Raw genomic sequence first — 20795 nt, forward strand, 5'->3', positions numbered from 1 at the left:
TCATATCATATCAGCGACCACATGCCAATTTTTCTTAGCTGGAAACGTAAATCAAAAAATAAAAATAAATGTATTCCTATATTTCAAACCATCACCAGCGATAACCTTGACCGTTTTCGAGAAGAACTGTGTAAAGTTGACTGGAGTTGTGTTTATTATTCTCAATGTGCTGATACCGCGTATGAGCTGTTCATTGACACCTTTAGCATGTGCTATCAGAAACATTTTCCGTTCCGTCCACGAAAGCCTCGCGCTTCCCGAATTCGCAAACCGTGGGTCACGAATGACCTATTTATAAAAATTAAAGAGAAAAATAGGCTCTTTAACAAGTTTATTATTTCCAAAGATCCTGGTGATTTGAAAACATTTAGGTCCTTCCGTAACCGGCTTACAAAACAGCTACGTACTGCTCGTACCTCATATTTTGAACATAACTTTTTAAGATGCCAAAATGATGGCCGTAAGATCTGGCATAAGTTAAACATATTAACAAACAGAGAACCGTATCATACACCCGAGATGCACATTGTCATTAACGGTGAGGAAATATGTAGTGATGCGCTTCCTGGTTGTTTTAATGATCATTTCACCAGTACATGTCACCAAACTGCCAGCCTGAGTGCCTGTCAATTTATAGATACTCATTGCACGGAATCAATATTTTTGAACCCTACTAATGAACATGAAATAACACTGCTTTTCCGTAACCTGAGTAATAGTAGTGCCTGTGATGCTGATGGCCTGCAAATCAGGCCTGTCAGCTACGTGCTTGATATTATTTCACCTGTTCTTGCTCATATCTACAATATCTGTCTCTCACAAGGCCAATTCCCAAAAAGAATGCAGGTGGCAAAGGTGCTTCCGATTTTTAAAAAAGGTGATAAAACACTTATTTCGAACTACAGACCCATCTCCATACTTCCGATTTTTTCCAAAGGACTAGAGAAGATAATATTTTGTAGGTTATCCTGTTTTCTTGACAAACATAACTTATTAACCCCACATCAACACGCTTTCCGCAGGTTCATGTCGACTGAACTAGCACTCCTTAAGCAGAAAGAACTAATCCTTGGAAATTTTGAGGCACGTTTATTAACGTTAGGCGTTTTTGTCGACCTATCTAAAGCCTTCGATTCTATTGATCATAAACTTCTGGTTCATAAACCAACTTATTATGGCATCCGTGGCATTGCTCTCAGCTTACTTGAATCTTACTTGAATCACAGAAAGCAATTTGTGCATGTAAATGGATTATCATCCAGTGTCCTTCCTGTTCATGTGGGTGTCCCACAAGGAAGCATCTTAGGCCCTCTCTTGTTCAATTATTTCGTAAATGACTTTATTAACATTGATTCCGCCACAACGTACATTATGTATGCCGATGACACCACACTTCTTTTTTCATCCAAATGTCTGGATGACCTGGTCTTACGTGCTAACAGCGTGCTCTCGAAAGTACACCAGTGGTCCCTTGAAAATGGTCTCACAATCAACTCCGCAAAAACCAAAGCCTTGCTCTTTCATCCAAGAAATATGAATGTCGTGCTACCTGGAGATATTGTCCTTAACTCCAATACTATTGAAGTTGTCCAATCAATCAAATGTCTGGGTGTTCACTTTGATCATGATATGACATGGCGCTCTCATGTAGATTTTCTCATAGGCAAACTGTCACAGGTTTTGGGTGTTGTCTATTCCTTTAGATACCTCCCGCAATCCGTTAAATTGCTGATTTACAACTCACTTTTTTTCAGTCATCTAAATTACGGCTGCCTCGTATGGGGGACAACTTCAGCCACAAATATTGAAAAGCTGTTTGTTATCCAGAAGAAATTTCTTCGTGTCATTTGTAATAAGCCTCGTGATTTTCATTCCGCTCCTCTTTTCAGCGCGCTTAAAACCCTTAAATTGCCTGCCCTAATAAACCTGCGCTTGTTGACAACCTACAGAAGATATGAGAAAAATATTGGTGCCCTCAGCTCTCTCGCTAATTTCACAAAACGAGAAACCCCCTACACAACTCGAGCTCCTGAGACTTGGTGTGTTCCTCAACTTCGGACTAATTATGGCCAGCAAATGTTATGCTACTGGCTGCCCAGTCTACTCAATGATCTTACCAGATGCAATATCGATGTGTTGACTTGTTCCGCGAAAAATCTGCGTGATATGTTCCTCCAATCTTGACTGTGTACCGTTGTACTTAGTGATCTTTTGCCCTTAGGGCTTTTGCTCTTCTCTCTTTTCTTTCCTTCTTTTCTTCTCTTTTTTTTCCCCTTACCGTTTCCCACCTGCCCTGCTGCTGCCATTGTAAACGGAACCTGGGGCCAGTCAAGCTGCTTCTCCGCAGCTTTTTTCCCCTTGTTTTTCCGCCACAACCATGTACCTCCTTGCTTGTCGAAACAAATAAAATAAATAAACACCGCATTCACTAGAGGCGCTTTTGTACCGCTTTGAAGCAGCGAACTCGTGGCTTAGTAACTCTGCCTCTGGACACGGACGCGTTCGGACGCAAGATGTCGAGCTCTGCAAGAGCGGTTTCAGCGGCCGCGTCTGGCCGTGGTAACAGGTCTTCTGTCGCCCAACCGGGCTATCGGTATGTACTACCGACTTTGCCATCAGGCGAAACTATGAAGGAGTGTCTGTTCTTACATTGTGACGTTGCCGGGAGACCATACCGCCTCGAAGACTTCCGTGACCCGCTGCAAGAACTCGGTGTATTGAAAGACGTGACCGGTATTGGGCCCTTCCAAATGACGCACGTGTGGCTCATCAAGCTACGAACTCCAGAGGTGAAGGAAGTGCTGGTTAGAGCGGGAGGGCTGGAGGTAAAAGGGCGCTTTTGCGCCGTCATTGATCCAGTGCAACAAGACATCACACTCAAAGTGCACTGGGTTCCATTCCACGTTACCGGGAAGCATTGAAGAAGGCTTTCGACCACTATGGCGAAGTGAAAGAAGTAAGACAAGAGGATTGGAAGGTGAGGGGCTTCGAGCAAGCTGAGTCTACCACGCGTATTGTGCGGATGACGCTCCGAGAGAACTTAACACCGGACGCTCTGCCCCATTTTTTCAAGATCTTTGGTGGCTCTGTGCTGGTTGTCGTTCCCGGGAGAGCTCAGATTTGCCTGCGGTGTCGACGCAAAGGACACATTAGAAGAGACTGCAGAGTGCCAAGGTGTTCTGAGTGCCGGGAATTCGGCCATGAAGCACATGATTGCGTACGTACGTATGCAAGAGTTACTGGCAGCACGCAACCCGACGAGAGAGAGAGAGAGAGAGAGAGAGAGAAGGAGATTCTTGAATATGGGAAGGAAAGGTTGGGGTAAAGTGCAGCGCAGTAACTGTCTCTCAGCAGAGGACACCTCAACCGCGCTGCACAGGGGGTAGGGAATGAAAGTAGGGGGAGAGAAAGAGCACCAGAAACAGCACGACGAAGGTCTCGAATTGATGGAAGAGGAGGTAACGGAGAAACTGACAGCGTCCGTGAAAACGCCGGTTCAACAGGTGGCAAGTGTCGCACAAAAGGTGGCAACGCCATCCGCGTCGACAAAGGACGCCACAGCAGGAAGAAAGCAGAGAGAAAGAAGGAATGAAGAAGAGAAGACACCGCCTGCGCCCGCAGAAACGGACCACGGGTGTGACGCGTTTAACGTGGAGATGGACGCGGAGTCAGAGACGCCATATGAGACGCCGGATGAGATGGTCACTGAGGAGCCAGCTGTGCCTTCGAAGAGGCACCGAAGCGATGCTCCAAAAGAGGAGACGCCGGCAGACAGTGTTCAGCGCCCGGAGCCGCAGTTGATGGTGGTCCGGTCGACCCGGGCCAAGAAAGGGAAGTCCGCCCCAGCGCAACGGTCAGCGTCGCTCACCCGAGAAGGGCAGGCGACGCAGTGACCAACGCGACTGGTGTCGCTGGTGCCCTTTGAAGCTGTCGTGCCGACAGGGACGCTCAGTTTGTGAGGGTTGCTATTTGCTGGGGCCTTACTGTTGTTTTGCTCTTGCTCTTTGAAATGGCTATGTCGTTAGCTCCATTGCGCGTGGGAACCCTCAACGTTAGAGGTCTTAGGGCGAGACGGCGGCAGCGTCAGCTCCGACGCGTAATGTTGGACGAAGATTTAGATATATTGGCGATTCAAGAGACTAAAATAGAGAGTGAGAGTCAGACTGATGGTATGGTTGCACAGTTTAGTGACCGCTATACTGTCTGCGTTAGTCATGCTGTTTGCACAACGGCCGGTTGCTGTATGTTTATTAAGAAAGGTTTGGGTATAGTTGAGGAAACAGTTATAAGTTGTCAGAGTGGTTGATTCGTGCTGTGCAATTTTCTATATTGCAACATAAAATACCGAATATTATGTGTGTATGCACCAACGAAAGCGAATGATCGGCTAGGTTTCTTTCAAGAAATATCTAACTATCTGAAAACAGACAGATGTTTGATAGTGTTAGGAGATTTCAATTGCGTTTTGAGCTCGCACGATCGTTCGAGTGATAGATACTGGGCTGATAAGAGCGTTGTCTTTCTGAGGGGTGCCATTGGAAGAGCTCTGTTGGAAGACATTGCACATTACGTGAAAGGAGGCAATAATCGGCATTATACTCATTTTCAAGGCAATAGCCATGCAAGGTTAGACAGAGCTTATCTTTCGCAAGAAATAGCCACAATGTGCGATGACTACAAGGTGCTGAACATAGCATTTAGCGACCATTGTTTAGTAGCCTTCACGATAGGGAAAAAGATCACCGCAAAACCTGGAATGAAATGGGAAACATGGAAATTAAACGCGAAACTCTTAAAGGACGACCAATTTCTAGAAAGTGTACGCACAGAAATTTCCAAAGCAAATAATAACTGTAAAAAAGGATGGGGTGAGCGATGGGAGCGATTTAAAGAAGTCGTAAAAATGAATGCCATAGCGCGAGCAGTAGAAATACGTTTTGAAAAGCGCGAAGGGGAAAATAACCTTAAAAAAATGCTTCAGGAATTTGTGGATGCCGAAACTGCAACGCCAGGCACCTTTATGGAAGAAATAAGGGAAACAAAGAATAAAATTGAGGCTATCGACACGGAAAAATACCGTGGCGCACTTATTCGGGCACGAATTGGAAAAATCTTGGCTGATGAAATGCCAACAAAGCGTGCGTTGGGAACTGAGAAAAAGTATGCGAGGAGAAACGAAATAGTTGAGATTGAATACAAAGGGAAAATATCTAGAGATGCTGAAGAAATCAATTATGCGTTTACGGAATATTACAGGGAGCTCTTCAAGTGTAGAATACCGAGCAAGGCTGGGTATGAAAGCCATTTTCTAACCACTCTACCTAGGTTAGACGCCGAAGAAACAGATAGATTATCAGAAGATATCACAGCAAAGGAGATCGAAATGGCCATTGAAGACCTTAACCCTGGAAAATCGCCATGACCTGATGGCCTAACAGCAGTTCTTTACAAAGCCCTTTGCTCGAAGATAACCATCTTATTAGAGCGTGTTTTTATGGAGGCGTATCAAAAAGGTCGTTTGCCACCGTCCTTTAAAAGGGCGTATACAGTCTTGATACCAAAAAGCGATGACGCAAATAAACTTAACAATGTAACAGGCTATAGGCCAATTACGCTGACAAACGTAGATTATAAAGTTTTAATGAATATATTTGCGCGGAGACTACAAGGGGTTATTGGTGCTTTAGTAGGACCGCATCAGACCTGTGGGATAAGAGGGAGGTCTATATTTACTAATATCCATGTGGCTGGCAGCATTCTTGAAACTTGTGATGCAGATTTTAGGAAATTCGCTATGTTACAAATTGATCTAGAAAAGGCGTTTGATAGAGTATGTCACAATCTCCTGTTTACAATTCTTGGTTATGTCAGTGTTGGATCACGGATAACAGAGGGAGTTAAAATGGCATACAATAATTGTACAACTAACCTCATTGTCAACCATAAGCTAACTGAAAGGATTGAAGTGCGTTCCTCTGTTCATCAGGGGTGCCCCCTGTCACCTCTTTTATTCGCAATATATCTAGAGGCTCTCTGTAAAAGAATTATTGGTAGTCCGGATGTGCGAGGATTCAGCCTAGAAGGATGTGAGGTACGTTTATTAGCTTACGCTGATGATGTTGTTGTTTTCTGTGACGATAAGGAGAGTGTTCGAGCTACCATGACAATTATGCGTGAGTTTTGTGACATGACGGACAGTAAAATAAACCTGAATAAGTGTGTCGGCTTGTGGCGCGGCCGGTGGCAAACAACGCCGCGTGTTTTTGAATGTATGCAGTGGAAGCTCACGCCTGGGATTTATCTTGGTGTACCATTAGGCACACATCGAGACACTAAAGACTTATGGAATGGCAAAGTGCAGGAATTAAAAGCTCAAACTGATAAGTGGGCCGGACGTGACCTCTCTATATTTGCACGTGCGGCTATCTGCAGAATCTTCTTGGTGAGCAAGCTGTGGTATCTCATGCAAGTCCTGAGCTGTTCCCGATTCAACTTCAAGAAATTCCATAGAGTATTTGCTGTTTTTGTGTGGCAGTCTGAATATGAAAGAACAAGCAGGAACAACTTGTTTCGCAAGTTGGGTCAGGGGGCTTGTCATTACCAAATTTATACTTAAAGCAACTGATTTATAGATTTTTGTTCTTACGAGACAGGACAAATCCTTTCTTGTGCACAGTTATTCAAGTCCGATTGAGCAATGTCTTACCTAACTTTGTTGTCTCGATGAGGGAGGGTGGGTATTACGCAACGAGTAAATTTTTACGTGAGGTGGTCGTAGCATTTAGATTTTTAAACCACCCCTTTTCCATATAATATTTGGCTACAGTCAGTCGTAAGCGGATAAGCTCGGATTTAATAGATATTATATTTCCAGAACCATTATATCGATTAATGTACTGCGAAGGCCAAGGGAAAGATGTGCTAAAACGTGTGAAACGAATGATTGTACCAGGGGGAGTGAAAACATTCTTTTTTAAACTACATACTAATACCTTGCCCGTAAAAAACATGGCTAGAAGAAAGAGGGGACTATTTACCATGGGGGACTAACTGTTTGATTTGCAAGAAACCAGAAACTATAGAACACGTTTTTCTTCGGCTTAAGAGAAGCACGATTCAATACCGCGCAAGAGAAAACTACAGTGTACACCATCCATGCGAAACTGACATACAATTTTAAAGGGCGGCGACGAAAAGCGCTTCCGTTGCGACGTCAGAACTGCTGTCGTAACGTCAGAGTTGCTGTCACGATAGAAAGCTGCTGTTCCGACTTCAGAATTCTTGTTGTCGCGACAGAACGTTTCTGTTGCGATTTCAGAACTGTTCATCTTTACGACAGAATGATTCTGTTCCGACAGAAGAATTTCTGTCGTAACGTCAGAAATGTCTGTCAACTACACAAGCGTCAGGAAGTTTTGTCGAACAACAGAAATTTCTGTAGTTGCAACAGGAGTTCCTGTTGTCTTTTTCAACTGGGCACTACAGAAGATTGCCGTATCGCATAATTTCAGTGCACTTCTGTTGTCATCATTGGGTACATGTTGCGATGATAGGTTTCTGTCGTACAACATAAGTTATCTGTAGTGCAACAGAAGTTTGTCACATTGCTTCAGGAACATTTCTGTTATGACAATTGGGCCTGTTGTAACGATAGCTTTCTGTCGTACAACATTTTTCTATAGTACAACAGAAGTTGGTCGCATTACTACAGGAATACTTCTGTTGTCACAATTCGGGGCCTGTTGCCACAATAGGTTTCTGTAGTATTTCAACCGCTCTCTGTATCACTACAGAAGTTTGTCGCGTTACTTCAGGAACATTTCTGCTGGAACAACAGGGCGCCTGTTGTGATGACAAATTTGTCTGTAGTACTACAAAAATCTGTTGTAAAGCTTCAGCTTTATGTTGTAACAACAGACATACGACAGAGTGTACTTCTGTAGTCACCACAAGAAATGTCTGTTGTACATCAGAAAAGTCTGTCGCTCCATCAGGAATCTGCAGTTACTACAGAAAAATCCTTTTGTACAGCATAAATTTCTGTAGTACTGAAGGCCACCTCTATTGTCATTTTCAACTGGGCTGATCCACTGCAAACATTGCCTTGGCCAGGACGGGCCTTTGACCGGGTCGGAGTTTATCTTTATGGGCCCCTTCCGAGTACTTCAGATGGCAACCGCTGGATGATAGTGGCGATAGACCATCTCACACACTACGCCGAAACTTCGCCTTTGTCCAATGCATCTGCGCGGGATATACCGCCACACAGACCACTACAGAATTTTTCCCGTTCTTTCTTGTTTACGGATGCGAACATTCCTGCACAATGGACACCATCCTTCCGTATCGCCCTGACACAACGGAGGCTACTACCCTGTCCGAGGCTGCTGCACACGCGGAGGAGTGCCGAAAGCTCGCCCGCACATTTACTTCGGAAGATCAGCAGCGCCAGAAGCACCTTCGGGATATTCCCTCTTCTCCGGCACCCTATGCCCCTGACTCACTAGTCTGGCTTTGGGTTCCCGCTACCAGCCTTGGAATTTAACCCAAGCTTGTGTCCAAGTAGCAGGGTCCCTACCGTGTCGTCAGTCAAACGTCTCCTGTGAACTATTTGGTAGAATCTCTTGAGCCGCCTTCCGATAAGGACCGCCGAGGGCGCAAAATCGTGCACGTTCAGCGGCTGAATCTGTATTTTGATCCACCTGTGCTATCTGACCCGTAGGTCGCCGAGACGGCTCCTCTTCTCCGGGGAGGTTCTCTGGAGAAGAACGAGCAGCAGGACTGCTTCGAGAAAGACGACGACAACGAGGGCTGGAAGCCGTGTGCCTGTGTTGTCGATCTCTGTCCTCTCGCTACGGTTCTCAGCTATCTGAGCGTTTCATCAATTGAACTTTAACGCCTCTTGACAACTTACATATATATATATATATATATATATATATATATATATATATATATATATATATATATATATATATATATATATGTTGTATTTGCAATATATACGAACGCAGAGTGAATGTGGTTAAGATGGCTGACCAGCAACAACACGCAGCAGCCAGCGTCTTGCAATCCTTTCTCTTCTTTTATCCTTCTGTAACAGAAACCCCGGGTGCTGAGGCGCTGTCCCGGCGCATGTTAGGCGAAGAACTGCTAGCAAAGTATGGCCTCAGCCGCGAAACGGGCACGATGTCTACAGGCGTCGTACCTGAGCATGGAGCAAACTGTAATGGCGATATCTCGTAATTGACGTCGTTAAATTGACGTAGGACTTCATATGGCCCTGTTTAGCGAGAGAGAAGTTTCCAGGAGAGGCCAAGCCGACGACATGGTGACCAAAGGAGCACCACGCACTTGGCGCGAACTTAACATCGCGATAGAACTGGTCATAACGCTCTTTTTGTTTATGTTGCGAGGCTAATAAACGAGATCGGGCGACTTGATGTGCCATATGAGCGCGATCGATGATTTCACGAGCGTACTCAGTTGTAACACGTGGCACAGAAGGGAGGATGGTGTCAAACGGCAATGTGGGGTGGCGACCATACAAAATAAAAGGGTCAATATCCTGTGGCGTCATGTCGGGACGAGTTATACGTGAATGTCACGCAGGCCAGCGTGGCGTCCCAGTCGCGGTGATTGTTGGAGACGTACATCGACAGGATCTCTGTCAGTGTTTGGTTGAGACGTTCCGTAAGACCGTTCGTTTGTGGGTGGTAGGCAGTAGACAGCTTGTGCTCAGTGGCACAAGAGCAGGGGAGGTCGTTGACAACTCGAGAAAAGAGTGAGCGGCCATGGTCTGTAAGTAACTGCCCAGGTGCACCGTGGTGGAGAACGACGTTGTGGAGCAGGAAATCGGTTACCTCAGTTGCACAACTAGTCAGCAACACCTTTGTTATCGAGTAGCGTGTAACGTTATCAGTAGTGACGGTGATACACTTATCCCCTCTAGATGTCCTCGAAAAGGGCCAAGCAGGTCAAGGCCAACGCGAAAGAAAGGTTCAGAGGGTACTTCAATTGGATGGAGTCGGCCGACAAGGGGCAGGGGACGTTTCTGACGACGCTGACACAATTCACAAGTTGCGAAATAACGACGCACAGAGTGGCAGAGACCCTGCCAGGAGAACTGGCGTCGCGCGCGGTCGTATGTACGCAAAATTCCAAGTTGTCCCGCCATCAGTGCATCGTAAAGTTGTTGGATAACGACGGATTGTAGGTGACGAGGAAGGACAAGGAGCACCTCAGGGGCGTTAGGGTTCATATTGAGGTGGTAGATGATGCCGTTGTGCAGCACCAATATGCGGCACGTGCCGTCGGTGCGGCCAGATTGCACTCCGGCGTTGATGGGCTGTAAAGATTCATCGCGTTGTTGCTCAGCGCGCATGTCGGTCATGTCAGTAAAAGCCATCACGCAGGTCATCGGATCATGCGAAACAGGATCAGGAGGATCCACGGGATGATGAGAGAGGCAGTCAGCGTTCTTGTGAAGACGTCTAGACTTGTAGATGACAATAAATGAAAATTCTTGGAGCCACAAAGCCCAGCTATCATGGCGTCCTGTCGGGTCCTGGAGGGAAGACAACCAGAAGAGGGCGTGGAGGTCTGTAACGACCGAAAAGGTGCTGCCGTACAAATAGGGCCGGAAATTGGCGACAGCCCAAACTAAAGCCAAGCACTCCTGCTCGGTGATGGAGTAATTTTTCTCGCGAGGGGACAGCCGGCGGCTGGCATAAGGTATGACGCGCTCGGTACGATTTGATGTTGGGCGAGAACAGTGCCGATGCCGTGGCTACTTGCGTCACTGTGGAGTTCGGTCGGTGCAGATGGATCGAAATGGGCAAGCATGGGAGGGGTGGTCAGAAACCCGTTGAGACCGGCGAACGCGTGTGCTTGCTCAGGGCCTCATGAGAATGGCGTGTTCTTCTTAAGAATATCTGTCAAAGGCCGAGCAACGTCGGCGAAGTTTTTGACGAAACGGCGAAAGTGAGAACACAGGCTGGGACGAAGGAGCGCACGTCAGAAGCAGAACGTGGCGCAGGGAAACTGCGAACGGCGCAAACTTTTTCCGGATCTGGTTGTACACCGCATGCGTCAACGACGTGTCCCAACTAGGCGCCCTAACTGACATTTCGTGGAGTTCAGTTGGAGGCTGGCTTTTCAGAATATTGCAAGAATTGCAGCGAGTCGGATGAGGTGGCTGCCGAAGGCGGGTGAAAAAAACAATAACGCCGTCAAAATAACAAAGACAGGTGGTCCATTTGTAGCCTCGCAGAAGAGTCCATCATACGATCAAATGTCGCAGGAGCATTGCTTAGGCCACAGAGAATGACTTTGAACCGATATAAACCATCAGGAGTGTTCAAGGCCGTCTTCTGGCGGCCCATTTCATCAAATTAAATCTGACAGTAGCCGGATCGAAGGTAAATGGACGAGAGGCATTTAGCTCCATGCAAGCAGTCCAAGGCGTCATGGATGCGTGTTAGTGGGGGGACGTCCTTTCGCATGAAGTTGCTTAAATGGCGATAATCGATACAAAAACGCCAGGTACCATGTTTTTTCTCACAAGGACGACAGACGAAACACAAGGGCTGGTTAATGGTTCGATGACCCCTTTGCGGTGCATTTTGTACACTTCTGATTACATGAGTCGACGTTCAGCATGCGATACATTATTGGGGCGCCGACAAATATGATTCGCATCTCCAGTGTTGATACGGTGGTGAACAGATGTTTGACCTAAAGGCCTCTCGCCGAAATCAAAGATGGCACTGTACCAGTTGAACAGGAGACGCATGTCTGTGGCCTGCGCAGAGGTGAGATCAGGTGCAATCATCTTCGGGAAGTCATCCATTCAGGAACCAGAGCTCTGAACGGCAATTGGTGTTAAGGAACCACTCTCGGCATTCATACTCTTAATCTCAAACTCAGAAGTACTAGAGACACTGGACAAGACCATGCCGACCGGAAGCACTTCAGGGTACAGGCTGAAATTAAGATGTGGAAGAACGTTGTCAGTAGTAGTAACCATGACCAGCGTATGCATAAGAGGAACGTTCTGGTTCAAGAGCACGTCGACGAGGGGGCGAAGCACATATTCACTGTCAGGAACCTGTGGCTGTGCGGTCAAAGCGACGTAAGTGACTGCCTCGGGTGACAGACTCACATATTGAAGTGAGCACAAGTGCGGTGGAGCGGTACTCGGAGCATCGGCGATTTGTGGGAGTTCCAACTGAAGAACGCCTGTTCCGCAGTCGATGAGAGCAGAATCACTGGATAAAAAGTTCAAGCCAAGGATAACGTCGAGAGGGCAGTTGCCGATTAAAGCAGAGAGAACAGGAGTAGCGCGGCCGGCTATACTTAAACGCGCAGTACACATTCCAAGAACAACCAGCACCCCACCATCGGCCACACGAAGCACTGGTGCAGCAGCTTGGGTGAGGGGATTCTTTAAAGGTTTACGTAGGCTAGCACTCATCACACAGACGTGGGCTCCATTGTCGTCGAGTGCTTGGACAGGGGTGCGCCATTTATTTTAACATTGCCGACACTTCCCTTTTTGGGCGCGGACAGAGGATTTGCTGCAATACTAGGCAACGTATTAATAATAATAATACTAGGCAACGTAACAGGGCCACATTTCTTAGTTTTCCGATAGAGTGCGGCCGAAAACCACAGGGGCGAAAGGCGACGTGGCTGCGACGAACGGGAAGTTGGGCGACGTGTTTGCAGTGAACGAGACCAATATGTTACGGGGTTGTTGGGAGTATAGAGAGACTGCATTTGGAATATATGTACAAGTATAGTCAATGGGGTTAAGATGGCTGACCAGCAACAAGACGCAGCAGCCAGCGTCTCGCGATCTCCTTCTTCCTTTCTCGTAATTTATAACTTCCGTAACAATATATATATATATATATATATATATATATATATATATATATATATATATATATACATGCTCGAATGTTTGGTGGACTCAGTCGTTGAGGCGACGTCTGTGTTGGTCCGGTATGCTGGGAAAGTGCCTGTGTCCTTGCTGTTGCCACTGTATCTCTACTCTAGAATGAAAAAAATTATATCGACAATTTATAGTGTAGTGATGCTATATATCATTGGAACTCCGGCATTGAAGCCAGTAGTCGAACAAGTGAAGGACGAAGTGACTTCTGAGCGCGAGCGTTATTTCGAGGCTCGACTGGGCGCTCTTGGGCGTGGTCGGCCAGGAATGGGGCCTGTTGGGGTCGCGGAGAGACTGCGCTGTTCCCACATTGGCACCCGGAACGTGGGGGCCCGGCTGAGTTCCGGGACAGACCATAATAGTGGAGGAGGGCGCCCATTCCACGGCCAGTAGCGACGTCTCCCTGGCCCGGTGCCTGACCATCTCTGCGGTGCGAGCTGTGGAGTTCACTGAGGAGGGTTTCGGCCGGCTCCTCCTCTGTCAGCGTCATCGGGTCTGGCCTGGGACATAGGGTGGAGCGGTCGACACACGGTGGAGTTGCTGAAGCTCGCGGCGCCACAGTCGGAGAAAGGACATGCTGACGCGGTGACTGCATCAAGGCAATGCTGCACTGTATCAATGCAAAAAGTTGTGGAAGCACGGAGACCGCGCATGGCTCCAAGCCCGCCGGCGCGGCCGCGTCCAACGACTCGGAGATCTGGAGAGCGACGACAACTGGACCGTTGACGGTAAGGAAGCCGCGAAGGCACGCAAAGGCAAGCAGGCACAGAAAACGGCGTGGAAGAACCGCTCGCTGGGTAGAGAAGCCGAGAACAAGAGTGGCGCGTTGTCCTTGTCCGGGCCCGAGTAAAGCGAAGGACTCGGGCGGCGGTTCCTCGGCGCCGGCCGGCGGCAGCGGCAGCGAAGACGACGGTTCCGAAGAGCAGTTCACCGATGCTACGACGAGAACCTCACGGGCGCTTGAGGTCAGTTGCCAATGGTAGTGGAATCGGTACCATTCGAGCGACGATGGTCATCATCTTCGATCTTCCACTCTTGTTAACTGCATGGTGTGGTGCCGAGTGGAATGGCAGCGAGCGGGCAGCTGCTACGTCCGGCGACCTGCTGCATGCACTCGTCAGAACAAGGTCGAGGAGGAAAACCGGATCAGGTGTACCTTCGGGAATAGTTTAGGGCCTTCTGGTTCCTTCAAGGCTTCGACTACTCGGAGACTTGACCACCTGGTCTGCCGCATGTTCGCGAAGCGTACGTTTGGGAAGCCAGCCAGGTTTAGGGCCCTCTGGTCCCTGGAAGACCTTGGTGAATCAGGTGTTGCCTGCTCCGCCAATCCTGGTTTGGTGCATCAGTCTGCAAGGTTCGCCCGCCGCCGCGGATGCGGTGCCGTCGCTATAAGGCACCGTTAACCAGCGCCATGATCACCTTTGCTGAGGTTGGGGCAGTATGGGAACTCCGGCATCGAAGCCAGCAGTCGAAGAAGTGAAGGAAAAGTGACTCGTGGGCGCGAATGGGGGTTCTAGGCTCGGCTGGGTGGTCCTGGGCGCGACCGGCCAAGACGGGCCTACTGGCGTGGACTGAGGGACCACGCCGTTCCAGTGATATATACGTATATTGTTCGATACGGGACTTTTTCCTGAGCCTCCTTCGAGTTCACCAGACCACAACGAATCGCGCCACAGCTAATTAAGGAGCGCACAAGCACATCTACACCGTTCCCGAGGCGCGGCACGTGCAAACGAGTTGGCGTATCCCACCTTGTGCGCCGCAGGTGGAGCTATTCACTGCTCGACTCTTCCCGAAAGTGTATCTGGAGCCTGGCACGGTTCCCAGTAACGCAGGTCCCGAGCAAAGCTGGTTTTCAACACTTAAACATCGCCCTCGTCCGCCTATTGTGACTGCGCTTGCAAGCCGGGAAGGAAACGCCTAAGAGAGAAGTAAGCCCTCGGACAATTGGGGCCCAAGGAACGACCCTCGGCGCCGGATGTGACACAATCGCACGGGCGCCTACCATTGGCCGAAAATGACAACACCTGAGCGGGCTCGCCGATTGGCTGAAAATAGCGACACCTGAGCGGGCTCGCCGACTGGCCGAACGTGACGTGACTTCGAGACACCGAAGGGCTTAAAAGCCAGAGACCGGGAGCAGCAAGAGGGCGTTTCTTCATTCATCTCTTTCGAGCTTCTTGCCACGGGCTGCAGCGTCCGAGTTGCTGCCGGCCCGTAATGACTTTATGACTGTTATTTTCTTTGTACCCTCACTGTAAATAATGTATATAAACCTCTAGTTTTCAGCTCAAAGTCCTCCTCAACCTCGGCCAACTCCCACACCCAACGGCAAGGTCGAATATCTGGGGGACAGCAATTGGGATTGTCCTCCAGATCCAACAATATATAGCAGTGCTGGAATATAAACTTACGATATATATATATATATATATATATATATATATATATATATATATATATAATAATAATACTTTATTGATGACTTGAGAATCAATACAGTGGAAGAAATCGGGCCTGCCAAAGCCACAGTGGGCTTGAACGGCAGTGCCTGGCAGACAGCGACAGAGCCATCAGAAACACATTAGACAACAGTGAGAAAAAAAAAACCAAAATGACAGGCTTCCCATCACGCATTAAAGTGTCTAAGAGCCTTTCTAAGACCATATTTCGTTTTCACATCTTGTATGCTTTGAGGGAGTAAATTAAACATTGCTGGGACATAATAGTTACGGAGTCTTCGACCATATCTCGTCTTACAGCGGGGTGTAACGTAAGGATTCTTTGGTCTCAGGGAACGAACAGGCACATAAGGAATTTTATACTGACTTATCCAAAAATGCTTTGAGACAACAGTTTCTAGCAGCAAAGAATTGAAATCAGGTAAGGACAAAGTTTTGAACACATCAGATTTGGGGGAGACATCATAAGCAACATGCTTCAGAATGCCACGAAGGACGGAGTTGACCCGGTTTACCAAATGTTGAGCGCCATGACCATACGGAGATATCCCGTACCGGATCACACTGTAGCATAAGGCATGTGCTACAAGCTTTCGGACAGACAATGGCATGTAAAATTTTATATTATACAAAACACAAGACACTGCGCGAAGTTTTTGACAAATATATGCGAAATGAGAGTTCCAGGATAAATCACTGTCAAAAAACACGCCAAGGTATTTAATTGAACAAGCGTATTGCACTGGGGCACACGAACAGTGATTGCAATGTGATGTGTGCAAATATAATGGGGACGATAGGGTAACTTGCTTGACAGGGTTGTGGAAACAGATTAGTTGAGTTTCGGACGCATTGATATGGACTACATTATTCTGAAACCAGTCCATCACTTTTGTTGTTGCCATTTGTAAAGAAGAGATAGCGTCAGTGTAACTTCGAGCGTGTGAAACAAGGACAGTGTCATCAGCATACTGATATAATTTGACGTTCACAACACTAGACAAATCGTTATAAATTTATAGACAAATATAAATTAAATAATAACGGACTTAAAATTGAACCTTGGGGGACGCCAGCTTTAGTTTTGGTCAGGTTGCTACGAAATTTTCCAATAGACACAAGTTGGTGCCTATGAGATAAGAAGTTTTTCAGAAGCCGCAAAAACGCACCCCGAAAGTCTAGCAAAGAAAGTTTGGTTAGCAGTATACTATGGCAGACGCTGTCAAACGCTTTGCGGACGTCTAGAAACAATGCACAAGCAATCTGATTGTGTTCAAACGTAGAGTTTAGTGTATCGGAAAAATCTTCAAGTAGCAACTGCGTACCCCGATTCGGCACAAAACCATACTGGCTAGGAGATAACACGCCATGATTGCTTAAAAAGCTGCTCATTGTCGTGAGCAGATGTTTTTGCAATATCTGCCCAATGCATGAAAGGATTGAAATAGGCCGGTAGTTTTCGATATTGTTACGTGCGCCACTTTTAAATATAGGAATGACCAGCGCATTTTTCAGATTATCGGGAATGATACCAGTGGTAATAATATTGTTTAAAATGAGTAGTAGCACATCTTTTATTGCTTCGAAAGTTCTGCGCAGCTCTAATATTGAAATGCCATCAATTCCTGGAGACTTATTTGGTTTTAGACTGAAAAGGATTGATTTGAGGTCATGTTCCGAAAACATGGGAAGAAGGGCGGATTCTGAAATACTAGTCTGCAATGTGCAAATATCTGGATGAGGTCTCGCTACACCAGAGACCTTTGAAAAAAATGAGTTAAAATCATTAGCGGTGGCAGTACCATTTGAAGAAAAACGAGACATCAGATCAACATGGCGATTAGCGTTTATATCACCACTTCTAAGATCGTTAATTAGGGACCATGTTTTCCTGCTGTCACAACGAGCGTCCGTGAATTTCGCTCGTAAGTTATTACGTTTTGCAAGACGTATCATAGCATTGACCTTATTTCGAAGCTCTTTGAACCGAAGCCGCAAAACAGTACAATTAGGACTTCTCTTTGTTTGAATCCATAACAAGTCTTTTGCCTGTATTGCCGCGAGTATTTCTGTCGACATCCATTTTTGGTCCAATTTACGTTGTTTTATTTTACAGACCCGTGTAGCTGCAAGCCGGAAATCGGTGAACAGTGTTACAAAGTTGTGATAGGCGTCGCCTGGAGGAACAGTCATCAAAAAGTTATGCCAGTCGTGATTCATTACAAATTTTTCGAAAGCCAAGGGGTCAACAATTGAGATTTGTTTGATTTCGTTTGGAGCAACCAAGTTGGTAGTGTCATCTGTTAGAGAGCAGCAGACCATGTAATGATCAGCGAGTTTCGTTGTAATAACGGCAGATTTGACACTTAAGTTATGTGCACGTATATTTATATGATCTATGCAAGATGTGACAAGATGACCAGCAAGGAATTCTTCGCGTGTAGGTTCAGAGATCGTGTTTTGCAAGCCCCATTTGGAAATGACGTCCAAATAATTGCCAACTGTCGTTGCTGAAGGGCGTAGCGTATCTATGTTGACATCCCCAATTAGGCAAACATGGTCCATTGACGACATCGAGGCCAGGGCAACATCAAGTTCATCCAGGAATATACGACCGTTGCAACACGGTGGGCGATAAACCGCAAGCAGAATTAGTGACAAGGAAGGTGCGCAAAGACGCACTGCCACAATTTCAGCTTGGGAAAACGAGAAAGTCAGCTCAGTTGTCGCCCATGTGTCCCGGATGAAAACTGCCACGCCTCCTCCCCTTTTAATTGGCCTAGTGTATGAAAAAACTTGGTATCCAATAATCTGATACTGATTGATGCAGTCGGACGGAATGTTAATCTCGGTAAGCACGATCACATCGAAATAGGAGTTAAAAGGAGTAATTAAGGCCTGAAAATGGTCCCAATGTTTTCTAATACTGCGAATGTTGACGTGAACAGCACGGAAGGCGCAACAATTAGGATTTGGAAAGAAACTAAGAACCTCGTTTAGATTAGTACATGTCTTGAAGGCAACTTTGTTCATGTTCATGCAATACTCTCGAGATCAGATGCCTTATTGATATACAGAATAGGTGCATCTTCATCCCTCTTAGCCAGTATCCTGCCGTTTTTGGTCCAAACGAATTTAAATTTTGTTTCTTTGCCCTTCTGCCTTGCCACTGATACAGCTCCCGTTGGGCACGCGAAAGAATATCGTTGAAGTGAAGGCGCGGAAAGGTACTATCTTGAGCAAGTTCACGTAGAATTCCTCGTGCAGAGAGCCATTGCTGTTTGGCTGAAACAGTGTGCATTTGCACAAGGACTACAGGAATGGCATTGCTGCGTGCGGGAAGTCGGTGAACGGCAGAAACATCGGTCAGTTTGAAATCAGAAATGTTTAGCTTCGCCGCCAGTCCTGACAAGAAGGAAGGCAAATCCTCGTTGGGGTTATATTGCAGGCCATGAATGTCAATATTGCAGCGCCGGCTGTATTGCTCTAATTCGCTAAGTTCAGAGCCAACCTTCTCAAGCAGCTCAGCCTGGGCAATAATCTTAGAGGAGAGTGTATCTACTTGCGTGCCAAGCTCGCCGACTGCTATCTGTTTCGCAGTTACAGTGGATGACACCGATTCATATTTAACAGCAAGGGAATCGAGCGACCCCTGTATCAGCAGAACAGTTTCTGCAGTTTTTTCTCCGATAGCTTTGAAGGTCAGTAGTTCTTCCACTCGACTAGCCAACATTTCGACTGTAGTCGTCAGCCGGTCCAGTTTATCGTTTACAGTCAAAAGTTGCTGTTCTAGTACTCCATCCGATTCATTGCCCATTGCAGGTTGCTTGACGGCTTGCGTCTTGCATGCAAGGCATACCCAAGATCCCCGTTTTGCTGCCGACATTTTTGAAAAGGTTGATTCAGTGACCGTCGAGCAGTTTTTACCCAGGTGGAAAGCTTCATTACAAACAGAGCACGTCAGAAACTTATCGTCTCGCGGCAATGGCTCAGCACAAGCGGTACAATCAGGCATTGTGGTGCAGTCGACGGCAGAGAGCAAAATAGAAAAACGAACGTGGGTAGGTGGTCGTTTGAACTCACCTGTCGACAGCAAAATAACAGTTCAATACATGGTACAGCCTTGCCGCCGACTGCGACGGGAGTCAGCGAGAGCAGTCCTTTTGTAGACGGTAGTCAGACTTGATTGGGCTGCCGAGATCAGGTGACCAAGGCGATGGGAGCGACGTAGGGCGACAGGGAACGAAGCCGATGTTGGTCCTTTGGTATCTTGATGCAAGAATCGGTGAACCAGGCAGCCAACACGCGTCGATGCGTGTGCCCTGATAGCCGGGTCGGTAGCCTTGAGTGCGTGCGCAACCGGACAGCCTGTCGACAGCAAAATAACAGTTCAATACATGGTACAGCCTTGCCGCCGACTGCTATATTATATATATATATATATATATATATATATATATATATATATATATATATATATATATATATATAGAGAGAGAGAGAGAGAGAGAGAGAGAGAGAGAGAGAGAGAGCTTGCTCCTTCACTCCAAAAACGCCGCTGGACGTCACTGTTTTGAGCCAATGCAGCTGCCCGCCCCAGTGGTGAATGGACTGCAGCCTTTAAAGCACGGGTGTTATGGAAAAGGGTGTCCTTATTGTAGCAGAATACCATGATAAATATGGAGGTCGACGCTATATAATAAGGCCGCTTTTATTTACGTGAATATTCCCCATGAAACTCCCAAATTGTAGCATTCAGCAAAAAAAATATTGCGGTGGGTAAGTGCTTTACTGAACGACCTAAGTTTTCGGGAAGGGCAATTGATATTGCTTTTCGTTGCAAAACGCTAGTACGGCCATATTCCAAGTTATGGTGAATAAGCGGATTTCTGCATATCTCATTGCAGGTAGCAATCACACAGTGGCCGAGGATATTCTGTACATGAGTGAGAACCAAGGCTGTGCGGTGATCATGGCTACTGTAAGAGTTGAGGGTGTGTTTTTTACCTTTGCTCTCTCTCGATAATGTGGACTTCGGATCGAACATTTCTTAAGAGGAGTTATAACCCGATGCAACACTGACTGTATGTTTTGTGTTATTCGTTTTGGTTTATTGCTATAGCAATTATATGCACACTGCAGGCGAACATTCATCGTCGCATTCGCTCTGATGTTCTGTATACGGTCCAAGTGCGACAAAAATTATTGAACAAGGCTCCTTATGCTGCGGGTGCAAGGAGGTGCGTGAGGGGGTAGTCCAGGACAGATGGTGGCTTCCTGCACACCGCGTTCCGGCCCACCCAATATTCGAGGTCACGTGATCGAACGCGGGCTAGGGGAGGTGAGCGTGCCTCTCCTCTTTAGCCTTGCCATGG

General features: G+C 46.9%; 1 protein-coding gene across 3 annotated transcripts in view; it reads left to right on the plus strand.

The window, feature by feature from the left end:
* Positions 1-20795, plus strand: part of LOC142589081 (uncharacterized) — a 152438-nt gene that overhangs the window by 29970 nt on the left and 101673 nt on the right. For all 3 annotated transcript variants that reach the window (XM_075700862.1, XM_075700864.1, XM_075700863.1), the window contains one exon: positions 20328-20401. In XM_075700862.1, coding sequence (XP_075556977.1) covers positions 20328-20401 — 74 coding nt within the window. The remainder of the gene's footprint in view (positions 1-20327; positions 20402-20795) is intronic.

The sequence above is a fragment of the Dermacentor variabilis genome, chromosome 7, assembly GCF_050947875.1.
Source record: "Dermacentor variabilis isolate Ectoservices chromosome 7, ASM5094787v1, whole genome shotgun sequence".
In the NCBI taxonomy this organism is placed as follows: Eukaryota; Metazoa; Arthropoda; class Arachnida; order Ixodida; family Ixodidae; genus Dermacentor; species Dermacentor variabilis.